Source organism: Homalodisca vitripennis, chromosome 2, assembly GCF_021130785.1.
Source record: "Homalodisca vitripennis isolate AUS2020 chromosome 2, UT_GWSS_2.1, whole genome shotgun sequence".
Classification (NCBI taxonomy): Eukaryota; Metazoa; Arthropoda; class Insecta; order Hemiptera; family Cicadellidae; genus Homalodisca; species Homalodisca vitripennis.
Window position 1 is genome coordinate 206,020,077 of NC_060208.1, and position 25,653 is coordinate 206,045,729.

At 32.7% G+C, this 25,653-nt stretch overlaps 1 protein-coding gene across 1 annotated transcript; it reads left to right on the forward strand.

Annotated features, from left to right (window-relative positions):
• Nucleotides 1–815: 815 nt before the first annotated feature.
• On the forward strand, nucleotides 816–24,078 carry LOC124355318 (deoxynucleoside kinase-like). The gene is given in 7 exon segments (XM_046806415.1): nucleotides 816–1,013; nucleotides 1,061–1,352; nucleotides 7,366–7,464; nucleotides 7,467–7,501; nucleotides 15,088–15,206; nucleotides 16,915–17,069; nucleotides 23,112–24,078. Coding segments are annotated over 6 exon segments (861 nt in total). The 5' UTR covers nucleotides 816–1,013; nucleotides 1,061–1,076; the 3' UTR covers nucleotides 23,289–24,078.
• The last annotated feature ends 1,575 nt before the right edge of the window (nucleotides 24,079–25,653 follow it).

The following is a 25,653-nucleotide window of genomic DNA, read 5'->3' on the forward strand; positions in this document are numbered from 1 at the left end:
TTTCTGACAAGATTAAGTAGTCATTAAAATTGTAAAAACGACCAAATGGACCACGTTTGTTGGAGTCCACAATTACATAATTTTTTAATTAATAAATAGCAGCAAATTTATACCATGCATGCTTTTACTAAATTCATACCTAATAAACTAGACGCCATTTCCCTTCACAATTGTTTAAAATTAAATCGTCAATCTACAATAACACCACATTAAAACAGACTATTTTGCTGAAAATTACGATTTTCCGTATTATTATCTTGTTTGCATACGTTGCTTTGTCTAACGGTTGGTTTTAAGCGAGTCAAGTACAAAAATATGATACGAGTCTAAAGTTATTACTCGATATGTTACCCTCCATTTCCATTTTAACCCCCTCTAAAACCAGCATGACTGATAATCTGTTTTTATTGTAAGGTAAATCCCTCTATCAACCTGAAAACCTAGATTGCCTGCATAATTAAATGCTAATTAGCTGTCAAAGCAAGCCTGTTTGTTTATCTATGGCTCATAGACTACAATAATCAGGTATATGTGGTAAAGAATAAAATACAGCTCTTTCTTTGATCGTTTGCGTTACTAAATTTTAGATACCAATGAAGTTACTATAAACTATACCATAGTCATCTATGCAGTATTATCATTATCCTTCAGTCAAATATATATTTTACCTCACTTTGATATCATATTATTTATTTTATAAAAATTAACATTGATGTCACTATTCTTTGATGGCGAAGTACTATTGGAGGAATAAAAGTGGAGGGGACCAAAACATGGTGATTTGATAAAAAAGCATCGTTATCATTGACGACATGACGTGTTTTCCAATAAAAATCATTGAGTACGGGTCTTCTAGATTAGAACGGTAGTCAGTACTTGGAGGGGGGCATTGCGATTTAGATCTAAGTTCCAGTAGATTAGATCAGAGGCTTGATTGTACAGATTGTACGTGAAGTATTTTATGTAGTGTTGATCACAGAAGCTGTATTTTTTCCTGAACGCGTGCTATTCGTAATTCCCGCCAAAATCAATGTTTACATCTGACTCATCTGAGCGTGGATTTTGATGAAATTGTCATGACTACATTCGCGCTCAAATATTTGGGCCATTATTTGGTTACAAGTTCACTTTTGAAAGTAAGGCAGATCTCTTGTTTGTTTGTTACGTTTGTAAATAATTCTTCAACAATGGATTTTAAAAGCTCAGGTGGATCCCGACCATTTACAGTTTTCGTTGAAGGAAATATTGGAAGTGGTAAAACTACTTTCCTAAATCATTTTTCGAAGTATGATGCAATGATACTTGCTGAACCGGTGGATTTATGGAGAAATGTACGAGGACATAATATGTTGGTAAGTTTCAGAAGCCATTTTTAGAAGGCAATGTAAAATTGAAATGTTTGTCTTATAGCGTAAATGAACTAAGAGTACTATCTTTTTTCTAAAAGAGGATATTATAGGAGTCAAGCTGTAGGTATCTACACATTTCCTTTGAAATAAGTTTAATTATCAACGTGCAGATAGCCTAAATATTTTTTGTTATCAATACACCTTATTGTATTATATATATCATATTGTATTATATACTTTATTTGATAATTATATCAAATACTTTCTCCTCATAATCCCCCTTGAGATGAGGTTTCAAAACTCCCTACTTTTTAATGGTTTGACAGTTAAGGCCAAATAACATTTGAACAAGGCAAGAAGGATGCAATTGTAGTTACTGAAGTGAAACTGCCAAAGGATTTCCTGTCACCTGTAATTCATTGTTATTAATTTCAATATATCACTTGTTGCTTTTCAACCTCTTCACTGAAGATCTATGGAATTATTCTGACCAACGTGTTCCTAAGTATGATGCTGCAGCCAACGTGTTACAACATATCTACGCACATTTACTGCAGCTCTATACTGAATGATCGAAAGAAGTGTTTCTAAGTCTGATGTATGTGGCATCTGCTATAGTCAACATGTTAAGGGCTTTATAGTGAGACTTTTAAAGGTTCAAATCTGACAGCTTATTAGGCCAACCTATTTGATTAATAGGTCTAATTAGGCCTATTACCGTAGCCTTTTAAACTTAGTCTTTTACTATTAAAATGCATTACAAAACAACAACTTTTAATAATGATTACAGGTGCGGGAAGACAAAAGAAACTCTAAAATAGTAGCCTAAAATAAAATTTAAATAAATTATATAATTCTCTGTCCCAATGTAACTTATTATTTACACAGTATTATAATATTCTCACAATGTTGGCTAGATAGATACGTTTTATAGGTAGACAAAAGTGTAAACTTTATTATTTTCTTATGTAATTAATCATTCAAAACCAATAGACCTCACATGGCCTAAACTTGTATTTAGGCACAATCTCGTGGGATGTTTTTCTCATTCCTAAAGCTTGAACGCTTTGTAAAAAGAACTAGTTGTTGAACGATAATGCCTCCATCCATCAGGCGGGCTACTGTAGCAGGGGTCCTGCTCCACGTTGATGGTGGCGAACGGAAAACATCCCTCAAGATAGTATCGATGAGTAACGTATATAAAATGTCTTGAGGGTCTGTTCATGAATACCTGAGAGCTAAAAAATATAACAAGATATAACATACAATAAGAGCGAGTATTAATGAGACATTGACAGATTGTGTATGTACACTGTTATGCAAATGGCATTGACTGACTTTGTACATGCAGTCAGCCTTATGTAACTTTCCTGATCTTGATAGTAACTAATTTATCGTGGATAAAGCAAAACCATATTCTGTAATATTACTGTATATTCTTTTAACCTTAACATCATTGCCTTGAATGGATAGCCTCCGTTTAATCAGGAAGTACTTAACCTAAGTACCTATCCCCAGAAAGTAGGTTCACTTCTGGCTGGATTATATCTCCAAGTTTACACTCAGCAAAATTGATGTGTCATGTGTATACGGGCAACACTGTGGATATCCAAGAGCGGCACACTTCTAACCGCAAATGTCGAGATATTGGGGTGGAAAGATGGATCGACTGATTTAGTCTACTGTGAGGAACGATTGTATTAGTGGGTGGAACCCTCTTAATTTTAAAGGTTTTAGCCGGCCTGGACATGTGGGAATATTGTATTTTAAATGTACCTTGACCAACAGACGAGATGTTCACTTGTACGAGACAAGAGGCAGAGAAAACTGCCGAACTGGGATACAGGACGGTATCTCATTAACGTTTGCTCTCAGGCAGGGTTCATCTCATCAATAGCTTGCAAAATTAAATTTAAAATTCAACTATGCTTAAATCATTTAAAACTCCTTTGAAACGCTGTTTAGTGTCGAATGCATTTTATAGCGTCAATAAGTTTATGGTATATAACTGGGAGATGATTAGATGTGTGAAAAAATTGGTGATGAATGGAGCAAAAGAATGGAGGGATGGGAGTGTCAAAATGTACGTATAAATGAGAGTTCAGTGTGGCATATGTATAAAAATATTAGATACTTGACGTTTGCTATACAAATTTACTTTTTGTGGCGGCAATAAATATTTGACTATTGACTAAATCGATGGTTCTGTAATAATGATAGAGATCGACGAAGCAACGTTTGATAAAGGAAAATACAATTCTAATAGATAGTTAAAGGATGGGGATTGAATCCAGACTAGATAGTTTTTCCCTGTCCCTTTTTAGAAGAGAGATAAGGCAAGTATAATAAATGAGTTGATTCTACTAGATACTCATATTAAACAATAAGTGAATAGTTTCGTTGTTGGAAAACTCATGACTAACTGTGCTGATCTCGAAATCAGAGTTCATGCCAAAACCAAGAAGCAGTACTAGCTGAGGTTTGGTATATTTCACGTAGAGTTTGAAAAGATCACACTTCATTGGGTACCTGGCAAGATTCCTTTCAAGGTTAATTATTGAACCTTACTTTCTATTGGTTACAGTGGATCTCAAACAGCCAACACTAGTGAATGAAGTTTCCTTTACCCCTTAAATAAATAAATAAATTTTCATTTGGCAAAAGAAAGTAATTAGAATTATTGCAAATGTTGGCAATAGAGTTTCTTGTGTCCCACTTTTTAAAAAATTTAGAATTATGACCCTTCCATCCCTGTATATTTATTGTACTTTACTTAGTATCAAGGAACAATTAGATAGTTTTATTAGTAGACAAGAAATTCACTCCTACTGTACAAGAAAAAAATATATGCTTGAACAGATGAATGTTCGATTGGAGAAAACCAAAGGCACTTTTATTTATATGAAGATTAAACTTTTTAATAAACTTCCTGAAAAAGCATGGCATGTGTCTATTAATAGATTTAAAAATGTTGTGAGTAATTGGCTTGTTGATAACACATTTTATTCTTTAAATGACTACTTAACCTGTGATATTAGTACGTTAATTTTTTAATAGTTATGATTTTGTTGATAGTTATCTCTTGTTATTTATTTATTGTTGTTAAATCTATTTCATTGTTAATTTTAATTTGTTGAATTTTTTATCTATTTATTGTTACTTTTTATTGTTTTATTGTTATATATTTATTGTTTTATTTACTATTTAATTTATTCTGTATATAATGTTTTAGATATGTTATATATATTTAACGAGATGCTGCTAATACCATTTTTACTTTTATTTTCTTTTTAATGACTAAATTGTGGCGTTATTCACATGTTCATATAAAATTTACTTTGACTTACAGTCTAATCATTACACTTGTATTATGGGGTTTTAAAGGTGTGATAGGAGTAGGTAGCCTTTTAGATATAATAAAAAGTGACGTTGTCCATTGCATTGTCAAGTGCTTAAAGACAATAAAGATTTCTTGATTCTTTGATTCTTGATTCTTATTCATTTTTAGCTAGCTAAACTTACTAACTTATAACTGGTTGTAGTTAAGCAGCCTAAGTAGATTATGCTTAAAAATTGAAGGATGTTATGGTTAGTTCTAACCTTTTCGTAGTGTTTGTTTTTTATAGACATTTTAATAAAAATGACTTTTAGCCAGCCTAAATAAGCATCATTATTCTTTGGGGTGCTGACTTTCTGCATTCACAATATACCAAATTGTTATTTTGTATATACACTATATATGTGTGTAACATCTCCAGGAACTCCTCAATGAACTGATTCTTCTATTTAACCTCTGATGAACAAATCACTAACTTGTGACTTCGAGTTAATCTTCTGATCTGCTTTAAGTAGGCCTACACATGCATATGAGTCATTACATAAGAGAAGTCTGGTATGAACATCATTGAAAATTGATGTCTAATAGATATCAGTACTTGGTAGTAGATCAAGGTGAGAATAAATATTGCACCATCTTTTGTACACTTCAAAAAGAACTTCCTCCTCTTGATGGAAAATAGTCCAGAATGGAAAATATCCTAAAAGTATATCTTCTAGTCCCTTTCACAAATAATAATCTTCAGTTTAGATGGAACTTTTAAAATGTTCAAATTAATACTGAATTTACGAAATTATTGGTATGTTATTAAAAAAAAATTCCTGATAAGTTATGAGAACAGTGAATTGATGTAAAACTCAAGACTGTCTCATGACTTCTTTATAGTCTTTCAACATTATGCGTATTTGTTTAAGTTGCTGGGTCTAAATAGTTAATCTGTGGTTGCCATTGATATTTTAAAAACACATTTTTTGTGTTCATCAAAATTATTTTTCTTTTAATATTTGCATTTGAATAATGTCACCTCTTTCATTAATTTCTTGTTTCATAAGAGGAACTCTGCTAGACAAATTTTGGTATTTGCTATAGGATTTATATTGCATTAGTACTTTTATTTGAATATAAAGTTTCATTGAACATTTGAAAAAGGCAAATTTTGTACATTTTTGTAATCTTGAGGCTCACCTCTTGAGGCTTGAGGTTCACCTATAAGAAACTTTTTGCACATACAAATGTGCTTTTAGGCCAATAGACAAAATATAGTGGCTTTTTCATATTGTTTTTTTTGTTTTTTTTTTATTTGAGAAGCAGAACGTTGTTTTGTTGTGAAAAGATTGTTTTGCCTTGAACTCCAGATTAACAGTATATTTAATTAATCCATGTTCAAACCACCTTCCTCTTAACAGGAACACTTGTGTATTACTGATACTAGGTTATAGATGTTGCTCCTGCTTTCAAAGTTATTAACACACTGCAATGGTTGGTTATGTATTATGCCAGTTCTTGAAGTAACTATGTACCATCAGGTAGATGGTATTTCTGATTCTACAGGAATGCGTTTGTTGGAACAAATTTATTTATTCATAACACCTGTATTTGTATTTAACCATACATTAAATACTCGAATGCATTTCTCTAAATATACGAATTATTGAAAGCAATTTCCTAGGGAATAAAAACAAAACAAAAAGTAATAAAATACTAATGTATAGTAATTGAAGAACAATTTGTTAAATACTCATTGATAAACGATAATGTATCGAAGAATTGTAGATAAAAAGTATTTCATTTGCTTTCTTTTTTTTAATGTATGTATGCAAACAAATAAATCAAATTATGTCAACCCAAGAGCGTTTAATGTTAATTTTCTTTGATTTGAAAGAAGCTTTTTATTGATAAATAGAAAAAGGTTCTTGTAGAAAATTAATGTGTGTTGAAGACAACACATGTTTATAATTTTCACCCAGATGAGCGATAAACATCCATGTGTGGGACATAATACTTAAGAATTTTTAAGATTTCAGACTGAAAACGTTGAAGTGTACACAACTGGCTGTTAAAATAGCTTCATTTATACTATAAATGAATTCATAAATAATCTCAAATAAATGTTCTAGTTATTATTTTAACAATTAAATTATTGGGTTGGATTTTTATATTTTTAATTTTAAACTTGAATGAATAAATTAAAAAGTAAATTTATTTAAAACAATTTTTTTTAATGCTCTTAGTTTTTGATCGTAGATGTCCAATAAGTAAATTGCACATTTTAAAAATCTAGTAACTAAGTTTTGGCTAGTAAGTAATATTTTTTTCGTGCTCTTAAAAATGGACATAATTAATAGAGTTCAGTAAAATGTATTTTTTTGCAGTACGATGAGATAAATGCTTTTGGTGTTATTTTAAGATCCTGTCTTGTGTTGACAGGAGTTGATGTATAAAAGGTTCCATCTGTGTTGTCAGGAGTTGATGTATAAAAGGTCCCATCTGTGTCGACAGGAGTTGATGTATAAAAGATCCCATCTGTGTTGACAGGAGTTGATGTATAAAAGATCCCATCTGTGTTGACAGGAGTTGATGTATAAAATATCCCACCTGTGTTGACAGGAGTTGATGTATAAAAGATCCCATCTGTGTTGACAGGAGTTGATGTATAAAAGATCCCATCTGTGTTGACAGGAGTTGATGTATAATGATCAAGCCAGGTGGAGCTTAGCCTTCCAGACAATTGTGCAGAAGACCATGCTCGACCTCCACATCCGTAAGACAAGTAAACCGATATAAAGATGATGGAGAGATCCATTTACAGTGCCAGGTATGAGATAGTATAGATAAATTTATATTCTGCAGAATTGAATAGAATATAATAGTTTCGTGCTGTATAACAGAACGAGCTGTTCTGTGTAAACATTGTTTATTATTTTCAATTTGTTTACATTTGTAGTAAGTAAAATTTTTAATAAGTAATCATAATTTAACACAGTTTTAGATTTCAGCAATTAGGTAAGTACTAATCTACCTTAGAATATGCCCTAAAACATTAGGTCAGAATTTAACTGCAAAGACTCCCTTCGAAGCAGTCGGCAAGAACTATGCTAGATGAAAGTTCACTGGACTGTTCTTTTGAACTAATGTACCAATTCCAGGTCTAAAATATTTAAAAAGTTTATTTTCAATTTAAAGACTGATATAAATAAAACCCGTCTTAGTTTTCGTTTGGCAGAAGTAGGCTTCTCTTATCTGTGTTATATATTTTCTTGATCGGAAAACAATTAAAATAACAATGGAACAAAACATACCAAGAAACAAAGTAAATTACAATGGCCACAATTGTAAACTTTTTGATGTATTTTCTTGATCGTAAAAACAAGGCATCGGAAATATAGTTCACTTCAACCAGAAGTGGTTATAAATGTGCAACGCCTACTAAATTGCATGCAAAACAGCGGGTAACTGCTAGCAGTGCTTATATAAGAGAGAATGTTTTCTAACTATTACTACACAATTAAAAACAGTTATGAAACCTATCTAAACTGCCATATCTACATGACATAAGTAGGCTTCTCAGAGCTGTGTATGTATACGTATTTTCTTGTTCGGGAGAGAGGCAAAATCAACTTTGGAACAAAAATATACTAATACCGGAGTAATTAAAATGACCATAAATATATATATATTTTTACACATTTTCTTGATCATGGGAAGAAGGCAAACTTAACATTGGCGTCAGAAATATAATTTACTCGAACCAGAAGTGCTCATACAGGTGCAAAACCTGCGAAATCACGTGCAAGGCCGTGAGTAACTGCTAGTTTATTACAAATTTATGTTATTCATGACATTTTAGTATAATGATTTTCAAGCAAATTTTGCTTCACACTGTTTAAGGTAAAAGTTAACATTAATAATTGATTTTTTCTCTATATTTTAATGAAGTTCTCTTATATATTATTCCAAATTAAATTTCTACAAAACTGATTAAAAAGTCATTTTTATTTGTAAACTGACAAAAGTTTTACATGGATAAATTTTTAAAGTTTTGCTTTTACTTCTGAAATTGATTTGATAAAACATTTAAAAGTGACAATTGAAAACCTGTTAATTTTATTTTTTCAAAAATTGCAAAATTTTATAAAAAACTGTTTACCTCTTATTGGTACCCTATAGTTTTTCTTACAACTTGATTTCCTAGAAGAAGGAGCTGAAATTCAGGCAAAATTTATCAGCTGTGAGTTAGTAACAAAGTGTTTTCAGGCTTATTTTTACATGAACTTGTTTCTTAATTTTCATATGAAGATTAACTTCTTAATTAGCTCAATCTTCTTATATTCATGATCTACAAAGATATGCAATAACTTCATAATAAGCTCACTGCATATCTTCGTAGATCATCCAATATGTGCAGGCCTATATAAGATGTAATACTATCTATCGATCATTATAACTTCATAAATAGTTTTCTGATTTGGAGGGAAGAATATACTTTGCTAAGGAATGTCTCAGGTTAGTTGGTAGTCCAGAATCTACTGTAAAGACTTTCAAAATGGGGATGAGAACATTTCGTACACAAAGTACATAAATCGTAATACCTTTTTCACACCCCTAAAGTTAACAAATCATTATTTTGACGATCTTTTGATTATTTTGGACCCAAATACTTAAACCAATTGCATTTTGAAATAAAAAATAGGTGTTTATCTTTTGAATAATGTAATTTAATAAATTTAGATTCAATATTTTTTAGACAGTGTTTGAAAAACTGAGTTTGTGAAACAATACCGTAAAAATTCAAGTTTTTTCATAAGAATATCGTGAGACACAATGTCAAACGCTTTACTTAGGTCCAACAAGGTTTGCATGAGTATAATTTCTTTCTTCGAATCCTTGAAATACATAGACACTATATTTTCTATAGCATTGATGGTAGAAAGACCTTTCATAAAACCATATGGACTTGATGATAGAAATCTATTTATTTCAAAGTACTTATTGAGTTGTTCCTTAATTATAGCTTCTACAACTTTTGACATAACTGGGACTAGTGATATTGGACCGATAATTACTTTGAGAGTAAATATCTCCTTTCTTAAAAACAGGTATTGTAATGGTAATTTTCAGACACTTAGGATAGATACCCTCAAAAAAACATCCAGTTTATCAAATAGGCCAGAGGACATAGCAAAACACTGTAACATTGCTTTAATACATAGTTTGATAAACCATAAAAATCTTCGGACTTTGAACTACTGAGTTTTATAATACATCTTTCTACATCAAGTACAGTTACATCATTCCATTTTAAAATTATTTACAATGTTTAACATGGTGTTGTTTTCTAGCATTTTGTCTACATTTTTACAATATTGGCTGGGTTTGAATTTGGTATAATATCATTACAAATATTTACAAAGTAATCGTTAAAATTTTCAGCGGAGAAAAGGAAAACTATGATTTTTGTTGCTGCTCTTCCCCTCCCCATTTCTGAATTTATGACCTTCCAAGCTGCCTTACACTTGTTGTCAGAAGTAGTTATAAAATTATCATTGGCTCTCAACTTTGCTATCTAATTTCATACCTATACATTTTTTTTAATCTAGCATAAGCTCCTTGTACACTGTGTTGGTTTTAGATTTGTCAAAATAAAGTAAAAGTAGATTTTTTATATGTTTTAATTTTGGAGTGTACCAGTTTTTAACAGACCGAAAATCTCTAGGTTTTGATTGTTTTTTATTATTTTTTATAGGACAGAATTGGTTATAAAGATCAGAGACAGCCTCCAAGAAAAATTGAAAAAGCCTGTTCAACAGAACAAAAACTTTGACAGTTCACCAAGCCAATCTAATCTGCTTAACCTACTTATAAAAACTATTTACAGAATAATTATTCAAAGGTCTAAAAGTACTTACTGTTGTTTGGTCCTTGCAATTATTTTTATAATTTCCGGTATTGATTTTCAATTTAATATTAAGTTTTAATCCTAAAATGATCGGAGAGATGTGGCTGAATTATTTCACATGAATATTCGTTATTATGTTTGTTTGTAATAATGTTATCAAGACAGGCATTTAATCGAGTTGGGTTTTTTGTTTAAACAATACAGGTTATGAGATCTTAACATATTCTGAAAATTAATTATTTTTTTATCTGTAAAACGAATATCCAAATTAATGTCACCAGTTATAACCAGATTACAACTCTTAAATTTGTTTACATTTATTCAAAAAGAGAATCAGATTATTTAGTAGCATCATTGAACACTTCTATAATTGAATCTGGTGTTCTATAAACTGTGATAACAATTAGTTTTATACTGGGGAAAAACAACTAATGCTACTTCAAACATCTTTTCAAGACTAAATTGCTCTACATTTATTGGTTCAATAATCATATACAAAACTATTACTAACATATATAGATACTCCCCCATGTCCTAAATTTTTTTCTACAATAATTGGCTGCCAAAATTATACCCATTAGGCAAGTAGAGATCCACCTCCAGAGGAGCAAGCCAATGGTTCATTAAGGCAAATTATATCATATTTACCTTCATTTAAAAATATATCTAATTCATTAACCTTATTTCTAAGACACTGAATATTTATATGAAAAATTGTAATGCTATCAGAAAATTGGTGTATGTTATTGCAAAGTCTTATGTCTTTCAAACCCCTCTTCTGACAATGTGAAGTTTCCCGCTGGCATGGAGAGAACATTAGTCCAATTGGGTTTTGTAGCCCTGGATCGAGGTGACATCGATTCTCCGGTGATGTGTCTCAGGGTTCTCCCATATCTTCATTGCCAACCATGTCTTTCCTACTGAATTAAAATGCATACCATGTGCAGTATGCATGTATCTCCCAGCTGTACTTGCTTCTAAAAAACTCACATTATCATAATGGTCACTTAAAGCTTTTAGTTTCAAATTAGTTTTCTTAATTTCACTATTCACACATGACCAGTCCGGTAAGTCATATCTTTTGAGGTAAATCCATTAAGGTCGTACTTGATGGATAGATATCAAATGGTTAAAAACTGGTGAACAACAATCAAGCCTGCAAAAAGTATTAAACGGGGTTCCCCAGGGGCTCAGTACTTGGGCCATTTCTTTTTATTATTTTTACTAATGACCTCCCAAGTTTGTTATCCAGTAATTGTGCTTTATATGCTGATGACACAACATTGTTAAATGCAGGAAAAGATCTTAATATATTACTCGAAGACAGTGAAACCACATTTAAAAAGTCTTGCATATGGCTTGAAAATAATAAAATTATTACTTATAAAAATAAGACTGAAAGAATTGTTTTTGGGCTTAAAAACACTGAAAATAGATCTGTTAAACTCCTAGGAATAAATCTAGACTGCAAGCTTAGTTGGAATGAACATACAAATTCAATTGTGTAAAAAATTGGCTAAAGTTCTTTTCTTATTAAGGAAACTAAAAACATGTACCAGTAGGGAACTTATTTTAAATGCTTACTACTCTTTTTTTTTTCACTGTCACCTATTATACGGTACAACTCTTTGGGGAAACTCCTCTGGGGCTCAACAGGTTTTTATATGGCAAAAGAAGGCGATTAGATGTATAGTGGGAATTGGGGACACTGAATCATGTAGACCGCATTTTATTGATCTGAGTATTCTAACGTTACCCTGTGTGTTCATGTTTCAATCAATTATGTATGTTAAAGACCATTATGCAGAATTTAATTTACCAAGCAGTAAACATGTATATAACACCAGAAATAAAAACCTTATTGATGAAGAATTTGTACGTCTAAGTAAGACAAAAAGTAATTACATACATATTGGCATAAAGCTTTTTAACAAAATTACCTCTAAATGTAAAGTCTTTGTCTGTAAATAGTTTTAAATTAGTTCTTAAGAAATGGTTTTTAAAAAAAGCTTTTTATAGTTTAGACGAATGCTACAATGTTTCATTAGATGACATAATATTTTAGGTGTAATATTTATATATCATAATTTATTCTCATATTTTGTAATTTTTGTATTATTTGTTGTATTTATTGATTGTTAATTTTATTAATTGTTATGTTTGTTAATTGTTATATTTGTGTTCATTGTTATATATTGTTAATTGTTATATATTGTTAATTGTTATATTTAGATTAAGACTCAAGACACATTGACAAACAACAAGCTATCTTACATCAAATTTTCACTGAAGTCAAATGTCTGCTATTTTTATTTGTATCATTGTGCTACCATTTAATTGACTAATGTGACAAAGCCTATTGTAACATATGTTATTTAACGGCAATAAACGAATTGAATTGAATTGAATTGAACTTTAGTAATTACATAAGATATAGGATAAATGCTTAATCTGTCGAAAGGAGAAAGAGAAGATATTGTTTTATGTTACTACTTTTATTTTATTATTATTTTTAAATTTTATGTGATGGTAATATATCTCAGGATGACACAGACAGTAAATAACCTTATATTGAGAGAAGGGCTGGACTTAAGTATAATACAGGGTGCGGCAGCATAACTTCCTTTTTTTAAAATGCGCGCCATTCAGTTAGTTGATGTCATAGCGGAGCGCTAGTGGTCTCATTCAAGAGGGAGTACTGTAAAGTTTTGTCCCGACACGGTTCAGTCGCCATCATGCGTTGGAATAGTGAGGAGCGTGCCTTTGCCGTTGAGGCCTACTTTTCAAGCGGATGTTCGGTTATTGCAACACAGCGTGCATTTCGGAATCGCTTTAATTTAGCCCCGTTGGCTCCCGTCCCAGACCGCAAATCAATTGTTACATGGGTCACTACATTCAGACAAACTGCAAGTGCGACAAAACGAAGAACTGGAGTCCCTCGGCCCGTTAGATCACCTGAGAACATTGAAGCAGTGAGAGCGTCAATGTTGCGATCACCACGGCGTTCTGCGCGCAAACACGCATCTGCCCTTGGACTATCCCGATCGTTCTGTGAGAAGAATTCTTCGTGATGATCTTCATTTTCATCCCTATAAGATGGCGATAGTGCAGGAACTTTCAGAACGTGACTTCAATTCTCGGATGAACGCGTGTGAGCTTCTTCTTGATGTCGTTCCCGAGGGTGCTATTGTTTTTTTAGCGATGAAGCCCATTTTCATTTGTGTGGGTCGGTTAACAAACAAAACATGCGCTTCTGGGCTGACACAAACCCTCGAGAATTGCATCAAAGACCTTTGCATTCACCGAAAGTCACAATGTGGTGTGCAATTTCCTCAGCTGGAATTATTGGTCCCTGGTTTTTTGAGGAAAATGAGGTTACAGTGACAGTGACTTCGGACCGGTATGTAAATATGCTACAGAATTTTTTTTTCCCACGGCTAGAAGATTTGGATTTTGGGGACACTTGGTTCCAACAAGACGGTGCAACAGCACACACTTCGAGAGCATCGATGGCTGTTTTGAGGGAAAACTTTCCAGAGCGCCTTATCTCAATTAGAGGCGATTTGGAATGGCCGGCACGCTCTCCCGATCTGTCACCTTGTGATTTTTTTCTATGGGGTTTTTTGAAATCCCGTGTTTATGTGAACCGTCCAAGAACCCTACAAGATTTGAAGACCAACATCCGAGAAGAAATTGCCAACATAACACCTGCTACGCTAACAACAGTCATGACAAACGCCAGAAATCGGCTTACGCAATGTATGGAGAATGGGGGACGTCACCTAACAGATTTGATCTTCAAAACAATGTAAATAAAAACTTTAGACATGTACCTACATTATAAAAAATAAATAAATATTTTCTGATGCATATAATAGTTTTTATTGAGTTTTGGAAAAAAGGAAGTTATGCTGCCGCACCCTGTATTATATTCTTATCGCACTGCCACGGCTTTACTTGTAAATACATGGCAGTGTAAGTTCAGAATTGTAAATACGTGGCAGTGTAAGTTCTTAATTGTTTTCAATTTGCTATACTGTATTTAAATGTTGAATAAATATCATAGTTTTTCAAAATCAATATCTCCCTTTCTAATGCACATTGGAGACAAATCCAAAATATTATTAAAACAATAGGTTCCTATTTGGTGTATTAAGGTTTCAGAATTTTAGCCATTCATGGTTTCAAAATGTACAATTACACTTCATTTATGAAGCGTCAGAGAGAAAATAAAAAGTGTCTTAGAATCTTATAATCAATTACATTATTTGAAATTCACCACAAATATTTTAGTAAATATTTTTCAATAAATTTCAAATGTCATAAACTTACACTTACAAATAATTAAGCAAATGACTGAAATATACATTCTATTATTCTAGTCCTAGATTAATTTTGAGTATGTACTTATATGCAGAACAAACACTTGTACAAAAGTTATTATCTATTAAACTCTAAGTGTAAACTATACTTTTAATTATTTTCAGTAATTGCATTTTGTGCAGGTATTGTTTTGTGGAGAATCTCCTCCGCAACAACGTGTTGGCGCCCCCGAGCTACGCAGTTCTGGACGAGTGGTTTCAGTGGATTGTAAAGAATTTTGACACTCATGGAGATCTTATTGGTGAGGCATTGATTCTATAGTTTAGAAATAGGTCCATTCAAATAAATTTCCACTTTCACAAAGTATAATACTCTCTTTGTTATTTTTTTCACTGAATTGTTCTGTCTGAAAGGTTGGCAACATCATAGGTTGGAGATGTTTAATAAGTTATGCTTTACAAGCTGCAGTTAAAATTACCAACGATTAAGAGATAATATACATCAATTGTATCAGCTATTGCCCTGTTATTTGATCACAAAGATGGAGATACGACTAAAACGAAATTGATAGTTTGAGCAACCTGCGATTTCAAATTTAACACCAAACATATTGTAAAACAGTCAGTAGTAAAACAAGATGGCGTTCTCTTTGGCCTAATCATTAGTTAAATACCAACATTCTCTGTTTACAGGTGTTGCTGGATTAACTGCACAACACTTTTACGATTACTGAATTCATATTAGACAAATTATGTAATTCTTTCAAACTGTTAGCAGTAAATATTTAACAATTTAATTAACAACATGGCACTAGGGCTAAAACTTAACATTAACACAAACACATCGGTTCTCACTAACTCTGTTTCCGATTTTTACAACTTCTCCCTCTCGTGCCTGCGCAGATCACTGAGAGGTGTCTGCCGGTTTTGCTCAACCAATGAGAATCAACATTACCTTATGTCTACTTTAGACAAACTGCTCAAGACTATTTGGCGTCTAGTAATTTCTTGCCATCTTGTATATATGATTTCTGTATGTTAAAAATGTGTTTAAATTTATTTTAATTAATGATAATATTTGTAATTAATCTAGAACAATTACAATCATAAAGGTCATACTATAAATTTAATTTTAATTAAGTCTGGTATGTAAAATAAGAGTCACATTTAGAAATACTGCTGCAATATTTAGTATTTTTTAAGTTTGTAACTAATAAAATTTGTTGTTAAAAAAGTAATTTTTTTATTAGCCCTCTCAATTTTGATTATATTTAATATAATACATAATTGTTTAAAAACTACACAAATCTATCCCCAACCAAAATCAAATCACATGAAACAATGTTTTATTTTCATAAAATATATTTATAAACGTGATAAAAGTACATCGTATAAGTAAAGCTATATATTTAAAATAAGCTTACTGTAAAAAAATATAAGGAAATATTCTCACGTGGGCACACTAGCCTGTGTGTGAGAAAGAGTTAATTGTTTTTATAATCTGATAAGAGGGCCTGCAGATTTTTTAAATTTTAGAGTTTCTTTTATTATAAAAATTAAATTTGAAACTCATTTAGAGTACTATTATAATGTAAGTTATTTGGCAAGAATTTGGTTTGAATTCTTGTAACAATGTAGACTTTACAAAAGGTTCTGGTAGTTGTAACAATGTAGACTTGTAGTTGTCACAATGTAGAATTCACAAAAGGTTCTGGTAGTGGTAACAATGTAGACTTTACAAATGGTTCTGGCAGTTGGGAAATGGCGAAATACAATTCCAACTTTTAGTTATTGCCAGATCACACTACTAAACAATATATAAACTTTTTTATTTTACATGTTCTTAAAGAACGGTAATTGCGTCATTCCATTTTACCTATTAATAATAAGTCTTTGTGTGTAATAAAACTGTCTCTTTGAAAAACTATAGGATTGGATTTCCTCTAAGTCTCGGTAATTGACATATTTTCAGTGAAAAAGTGGCCATTGTAAGTGGATATCTGTGTACAGTGTACCTGAGGACGGAGCCAGAAGTCGTCTATCAGAGGATGAAGTCGCGAGCTCGCACCGAGGAGGCCCAGGTGCCGCTAGAGTATCTGCAGCAGCTGCACCAGATGCATGACGACTGGCTCCTACACAAGAGCGTGTTCTCCTGTCCTGCACCGGTGAGAGGGATAGGCTGATTGTGTATGTCCAGACATAACATGAGTAAAACACGTAGCTTGACGTAGGGATCAGAGCTATAGTTGTGGGTTGTCCCTGATCACTAACCTTCTTATCCCGTATAATTGGAAGTTAGCTGAACAAACATATATTTGTTATATTCAATATGGTCTTAGGGTCACTCTTAACCCATTGAGGAAGCAATTAACCTAACCTGTCTAAGACTGAATGTTTGAATTGATTTTGGCAAAAATGCATGCGTGTACTAAAATATTAATAGAATGAGTTTGGATACAGAAAAATTAGTCAATTTGTGGACATTTGGTTGCTCTACAATAGTGTTGGTTGCTTTCTCCAAATAATTTTTTACTTAATATTTTTTAGTATATATCTACACATTTTTTTAGTAAGAAAAACAAAATATGAAAAGGATCTGTCAATATTTTATTACTTTTTTGTTTATCTGTTTCAATGATTTTCTTATTAAAAACAGCACAATGTTTTTTTACATGGAAAACCAGTTTTTATTGGATTACTTAATTATAAAGCATAATAAAAAACAATCAAAATTCACTTAAATGTGTTCACTTTTTTATGATTTTATGACAAGGTCCTGAATTAGTTGTCTGGGAGATGAGATAAAACTGCTTGTTACATTCAACTGTTATTAGTAAAATGATAATTAAAATAAACTATTTAAATTACATACAATGACCATTCATTTACGTTTTACAATTTACTTTTGTATGTCTTTGGAGTACTTTTAATATCTCAATATCACTGTCCAAGTATCTGTCTACTTCTCAAGTACGCAAATCGTCTTGTTCCATGAAGTAGCAGTGAACGAAAAACTCATTCAACAACTATAAACAGTTAAACACTAAACATTTAGAACACAATACATAATGTAAGTAGAACATTGAAGTGACGAAAATTGAGCACATGGCAAAATGTAAAAAATAACAAAACAAGCTATTAGTTGTAGTTCCAGTGTGGAAACATGTTGAATCAAAACGGAATGATTGCTCATAAGAATGCAAGAAGGTGCAAAACTGCAATCTAGCGGTAAAACAAACAAATACGCGATTTGTCTAGAAAGAGTATAAGTGTTGCTCGGGCAAATTCCCCAATGGGTTAAAATATCACCAATTTGAATAATTTCAGTGAGAAGAGAATCACGTAGAGAAATTAATAACAATAAATGAAAACTATAAATAGTTTATTATGTTCAACATATCAGTTTCTTTAACCCTTTGAGGACTAAGGGCCGATCCGTCAGCCCATTGTGGTGTCAGTAATAAGAGCCCACAATTTATACAAACTGCTCATGTTTAGTACGGATTCCATAAATTTATGGAATGCCAAGATTCCTGAAGAACTTGTCATCATCATCATCATCATCGTCAGACGTTTCCGTTCTCACGGGTCGGTCGTTACACAGCCTCCTCCACTTTAGTCTATCGTTCCAGGTCTCCTCTTCATCCACCTGTATTTTCTGTAGTCCCCTTCTCTCTATGTCTTTCCACACTTGGTCCTCCCATCTTCCTCTCTCGGTCTTCCTCTTGGTCTTCTTCCTCCTTCCTCCTTCTCCAGTGCTATTCTAGGCATTCTATTATCTCCCATCCTCTTCACATGCCCCATCCACTGTATTCTTCTTCCTTCCATTGTCTCTTGCAGTGAAACTACCTTCAATCTTTCTCTAGTTATTTCGTTCCTTATTCTATCTCTTCTTGTAGTCTTCTCTATCCCTCTTAAAAATCTCATTTCTGCAGCTTGCAATCTGCTTAAATCATTGAAGAACTTGTGATCACATAATTTTATGGAATTGATGTTTTTTGTTTTAGTGTATTGTACAATCTCTTGATTTTATGTTGCAATCGTGTTTATGTAATTTGATATCTATTGTATTGTTATTAACATTCTCCATTACAATGCACACACTATATTTATTACATCTGCTTGTTTATAAAACAACAGCTGGCAACATGCATTGTTAGGTCATATTCTTTGGTCAAGATGCCCGCTCAGACTAAGGTATTCACACACAAAATTTTCAACTTCAATAAAATTGTACTTTAATATTATTATACTGTTTTGTGTCTAAATATACATTTTAAAAAATTAAAAAAGAATTGTTTGATATCTTTGCTTAAAAACTTGTCTTAACCGTAAATCACTTAAACCTTTGCACGTCATAAGCAAAGTTACTTCGTATGCATAAACGTCCTTAACAACAACATTAGATAGTTTAATAGTTGTCGAATTTGCCGCTAGATGGCAGAGAAAGTCACTGCTGCCTAGTGCCATTAGCCAACGTGCCAACATGAACGTTTGAGGAGTATCAATCAGTAACTAGCTTTCTTTCTATTCATGTTTGTTTCCGTTACTTCTCGAAACGCCCAAAGCGATTATACTCGCCGCCCATTTTCATGAAGCGCCGCCCATTTCGTGAAGTTCTATCTCTAGTGTTTTCCTGCTCACATGACAGTTTATGTTTTTACAGTTTTATTATTTTATATTACGTTAAGTGTTTGTGTAAAATTAAAACTATTACTATAGTAATAATTATTATTTATTATTTTGACGTAACTTGTGAATATATTGCCATAATTATGGCTTACGCAGACGTTCTGGACTTTGATGATTTTGTTCTTGGGTCATGTTTTCAAGTGTAGTTGACGAAGTCGAGGATGTTGAGCAACAGGACATTATTTTGCATAATTTGAGTGGAAAGTGAATCTGACTCTGAAGATGACACTCAAGCATCAACCTCAAATAGGCCTACAAGAAAATCTGAATTCCCTGGACTGAGGTAACTAATTATGATCCAGGTCCTAGCCATTCAATACCGATTTACAGTGAGTAAATCATGGACCTAACTTGCCTATTTCTTTTGATTCCGATTCAAAACCAATTGAATATTTTGATCTACTTTTCAACGACGAAATAATTGATTATATTGTATTTGAAACTTAATCTAAATGCAAACAAAAAAATCAGCACAAATATTTCATCTAACTCAAGGGGGGGGGGGGACCTTGAAAAGATGGAATGACATAACAGCATGTGATTTGAAAGCTTTTCTAGGCATAATCATAAAATATGGGCCCTGATTCCAGTGACCTCAATTGAAGAATACTTCAGTACTAAATGGAATCACGTATGAAGTTTTTTAGTGATATCTTTTCCAAAAACGAAATTTCTCAACATTTTTTGGCAAATTCACTTTAATCACGAATCGAGGTGGTGTCAAACCAATATGGCTTCCTCATACAACCTCTAATTGACCATATGAGCAAGATGTGTAAATTATTTTACACTTTGAGTAGTGCAGTCGCTGTGGACGAGAGTACCATCTTGTTCAAAGGTACAATAAGTTTTCGGGTTTACAATCCTCAAAAACCATCCATAATTTGGAATGAAAGTATTTGTGTTATCTGATTGTTTCAAACGGCTACATATATGATTTTATCCCTTATTTTGGAAAGCGGGAAATTATACCAAACTCGACTCTTCAAAAAACTACACAGATAGTAAAAACTCTTTGTGAGTCAGTAATTTTGAAAGATCCAGCTCATCCTGTAACTGGCTTACATGTTTATACCGACAGGTATTATACTAGTCCATAACTAGCCAGGGAGCTACTAAAATCAAAAACCAACTAGAGTAGGCATGCCTCCAAATCTAAAAACGAAATAAAAAAAAAAAAATGAAAAAGGGTGATATTATATCACAGAGAAATAATAATATATCAGTTGTTTCTTGGTTGAGACAAAAGAGTAGTTCACTTGCTGAGCACCATAATAAAGGCAGCAAGACAGACATGATTGATGTACCCAGTAAATGGCCGAACAAACCTCCAACAGCCAAACCAAATGTAAGTTTTAGACTACACATAGCCATATGGGAGCAGTGGACCGGGAGTGACCACTTTATTTCATCCCTATAAGTTTTTTGAGACGGTCACGAAAGTGGTACAGAAAAAAATTTTTTTGGCTGTTGGAGTGTAGGAATTGTAAATTCCTACATATTGTACAAAGACGTACAGAAACAAAACTTGAAGAAGCCGATGACACACGCACAATTTAGAAAAAGTTTAGTGAAGGACCTCGTTGCAAGCAAAAACTGGCGCAACCAATGAGCAGACGGGTCCGCCAGCGGCCGACCCACTCAAGGTAAAGGAACACCACCCGCTGAACGTTTGAACAAGAAACCATATTTATTTTATTCAGAAGAGACCAAAAGGAACAGCAAGATGTGTGGTTTGTCTCAAAAAGGGCTTGAGAAAAGAAACTGTATACTCGTTGCAAGACATGTACAGACAATCCAGCGTTATACCCGGAAGTTTGTTTTGAGGCGTTTCATACTTTGGACGATTATTATTAAAAAAAAAAAACAGAAAATAATTTGTAAGATATCTTTTTTACTGTTTTTTCTAAAATCTTAGTTCGATGTACCGGTATACGTTTGTAAAAATTATACAGTTGTTATCAAAATAACGTTTTCATTCAATTTCATACCTTACTGGTACTTAAAATAGAAAATTATCTATATTTCGTTTTAAAAAGTGCCCATAAAAGCATTTTATGGTTTTTTATTCTTTAAATCAATTACTTTAGCAAACAAATAAAAAAATGGCTTTACAGTTTTCAACAAAAATTAAAATATTCAGTAATTTGGCGCTAGGGCAAAACATATACGTAATTACTTGGCGTGCAAAAAGGCTGTTTAATCTTTTTTCTATTTTTCCAATGTGTGAGTAATATATAGGGTTTCCAAGAACGTCTAATATTTACACTGATTTAGAGAGTCAATATTAATAAAAAGTCAATAAATGTCCTAATTTTTCATTAATTATTTTTAAAACCAAAAAATGACTCAATTAAATCATCTATTCATCACTCTCCTTAACTCTTTGGTCTCAGCAGCTCCCAATAAAACCTTTTAGCTATCATAATTAATACAGATTAGATTAAGGCTACTTTCTTATATTATTTGTGGTTGTATTTCAAATCTTTTTATTAAAGTTTTGGAGAGCTGATGCACGGTGTAAGACACGGACTTTGGATCTGATTTTGAAATAGCGCAGGATCAAATCATGTCTGACCATAGCACTATATATCAGTACCATTGCGCTATGTTGACTCTCCTCCTTATTCTGTTTGATAAAATCCTTGCACTGGCCAATGGTGCTTGTGAATGTGCCGAATAATGCATAAAATCAATCAGCCTCTCCTTTGGTTAAAAAAATGTTTTGAGCTTGGAAATCCTCCCCTTGCAATTGACCTGATTTTAAATTTTACAATAAAGGGTGAAGGAAAAATCATTCTTTGATGTCTTCAGTTGTAAATTTTAATAGTACCATTTCCAGAACTTTAAAAATTCAATTTATCTTTGTTTCATTTATCTTTGCACTATAAACAAATCCATTTATGTTTACAATTTTGTGATATTCTTGTACAGTAAATTCACAAACTCCAAGACAATTAAAATTGGAATTCTTCAGTAATTGTTTTGTAATCAAGAAATAAAATCTTTTGCAGGCAAGATTAGAGTCATATCATGGGGATATCATTGTGCATATCCCATGAAAGATAAGATAGCACTATGTCCTTTGCCAACCACATAAAATAGTTAAATGATAGCAGCTATACATTTTTCATTTTTAACAATGATGTAACAGCGTAGACAAAAGGGAAGAATATATAAAAAGCAAGTAGTTTGTGCTATTGGAATGATAGAGTATTGCAGCGGAAAATAATTAACCATCAAGATTATAACTGACCTAAGCTTCTTTGAATAGTTTTTAGTTCCACCAAGGTTAGATTCTCTTTGTCACGTCAGTATCAGTCTCCCTCTTTGTTAATTTTGATATTATGTTAAATCGCTTACTTGCTTAAGTGTCGAACCTCCTCTACGTATACCTCCCATTCTTGTTATTTCTCCCCAACATAAGTACAACCACATTGTATGAACCACACATTTTTCTAATAAGGAAACCACTTAACAGCTTCTCTCCAAAGTCTTATAATCTGCGTTCCCAGGTGATTGTGATTGATGCCAACAAGGAACTGTCCGACATGATGGAGGAGTATGAGAGATGCGAGTCAGCAATGAAGACCCGAGGTTCCATCTTTACCACGAAGACTTGCTCGCCGAGGAAGTCTGCTTCTTTATTCCAAAGTGCTGTTCCACAGTCCCCATCTAAACTAGTACTATAACCTGTGATCTCAACACAAGCGTTTATAACTATTTAATGAAAATTTGGTTATTACAGTGTGTCGTTTGTGCCATAAAATGGTGACTGGTTGAATGTGTACCATATTAAGAACACTTGGATCTAACTGATCGTTCCAGTCTAAAAACGATGTTTGATGTAAAGAACATCCTGAAAAGTATATTAACAGTCCAATATTAGTTTACTCCATTTATTGCATTTTGAGTTGCTACGTTCGTATACATAACAGTAATCTATTTATGAAAGAAGTAACCCTGTTTAATTTTCTCGCATTAAGATGATTAAATTTGATTTTTCTTATCAAGGGTGTCTTTAAATAGACAAAAATATGTCATCAGTCTTTTAGGGCTTATTTCTGAAAGTGGAAGTTCTTTAACTCCTGAACAGACTTTGGGGAACCATTCTAGCATTTACTTAGAGAATGAGAGCCATTAAAGGTAACTTCAATGTGAACCTTCTCACTGTTAAAACATGTTGTACTTTATTATCCGGGCAAGCTGATCAAATAAATTACATTCCTGAGATTTTATTAAAAGTATTTGTAATTTTGATCCATATTGTTGATCCAATTATCTATTTTGTTGTCCACTGGGGATATGTTATTTTAATCAATAGTATTTTGTCACTGGGGATATGTTATTTTAATCAATAGTATTTTGTCACTGGGGATATGTTATTTTAATCAATAGTATAGACTTTAGTACTATTCCGGCTAATTCTAAATAGTTCTATTAATTTTCAATATTCACTATTCAGTGTGTTTTTTTATTGGAGTTTACAATTACTTGATAGTTTGGTTTCTATTTTTTCAGTAACAAAACAATTCAAAAGTTAAGTAGATTCTTTCAGTATTATTTAAAAATAACGGAACCAGAAAACTTAAAAAAAAAATTTTTGTGATAAAGTTGCATATTAGAGGATAGAGCTTTATTTTGTTAAATAGACAAATAAGTTTAAAATAATTTTGAGGGTTACCGAAAATATTGTAAAAAAAATTGTTACCTTACTGTACTGTACTTTTTTCGGAAATAGTACTTTTAAGCCATTATATTTTAGATATTGTTTTTTATTCATATAATGTCTATTACGACTGTGAATTATTGTTTTATCAATTATTGTATTGTAAAAAAATATAAGATTTAATCTCCATTATTTTGTATGTTAAACATGTTTATATATTTAATAAAGCTGAATAGCAATGTGTCGTCTTTAGACTGAATTGCTTTCCTCATTTTGAGTTTCAACCAACTAGACTTACAAGTTTTGAATTGAGAATGAAAATTAACAGTTTTGGAGCATGAGCTAGGGGGCGTGCTTATGGATTTCTGGGAGTGTGTTGTAAGAGAACGGAAATGTAGGGAAGATTATTAGAATAAAAAAGAAAGTGGATTGACAAAATAAAGTGGAATGGAATGTACTAAGAATTAAAAACAAAAATCTCTCAGGTGATAATGACAATAGAGATGTTGCGGCGAGTGCCTCTATAGATTTGAAATTGGTGCGCGTAATCTATCAGTAGCCGCAAACACGATAGTCAGCTGCACCGACCTCTAGGTCATAGGATAAACAAATGGGAGCCTCCTACTATCCGGAATTCTTCTGGACAGGTTCTGGTTGGATCATTCCTGCTAGGTTAGCAAGCAGAGAGGGGAGGTCTTGTGTGGGAGTCGTGCAGCGATCGGTTAGAAGTGAATGTACGTTGTTTAGGATTAAGTTTAATTGTTAGGGAACTTTTCGAAACCATATCTAAAATTATTAGTTTATCTTTCGTCATCAAAGCTGGTTAGGTTTGGATAGGGGGAATCTAGTGGCTGTATAATTTTAAAGAAGTTGCATACGTCTACGTTATAGACTCAAAATAATGAACATATTATTAAAAGAGTTAAATATTCCCCCCACCCCCCCCCCCCCCCACCCCCCCCCCCCCCCACCCCCCCCCCCCCCCACCCCCCCCCCCCCCCACCCCCCCCCCCCCCCACCCCCCCCCCCCACTCCAACTATATTAAGGGGAAAAAATAACTCTATCAACTCATTACTGTTGCAAGGTCTCTTTTAAGGGTGTGCGATGCCTTGTCATAAAACATATCACCATTGGAAGGAAATGCTGTTTCCATTGTGCCTATGAAGTCGAGCAATAGGATTAGACATCACTGCTCTTAACTAAAAGCTTAAAGTAGCAACGCCTAATGGCACTATATAGTGGGTTCTTTTACTATTACTTTCAGGAATACAGGACTTTCTGTATAGTAACAGACAGTGTAAATGATGTACATTTGTACATGTTGCACTAGAGATTATTTTGCAAATATTGTTCATGCAATGAACAACTTATAAAGAACATCTGGTTA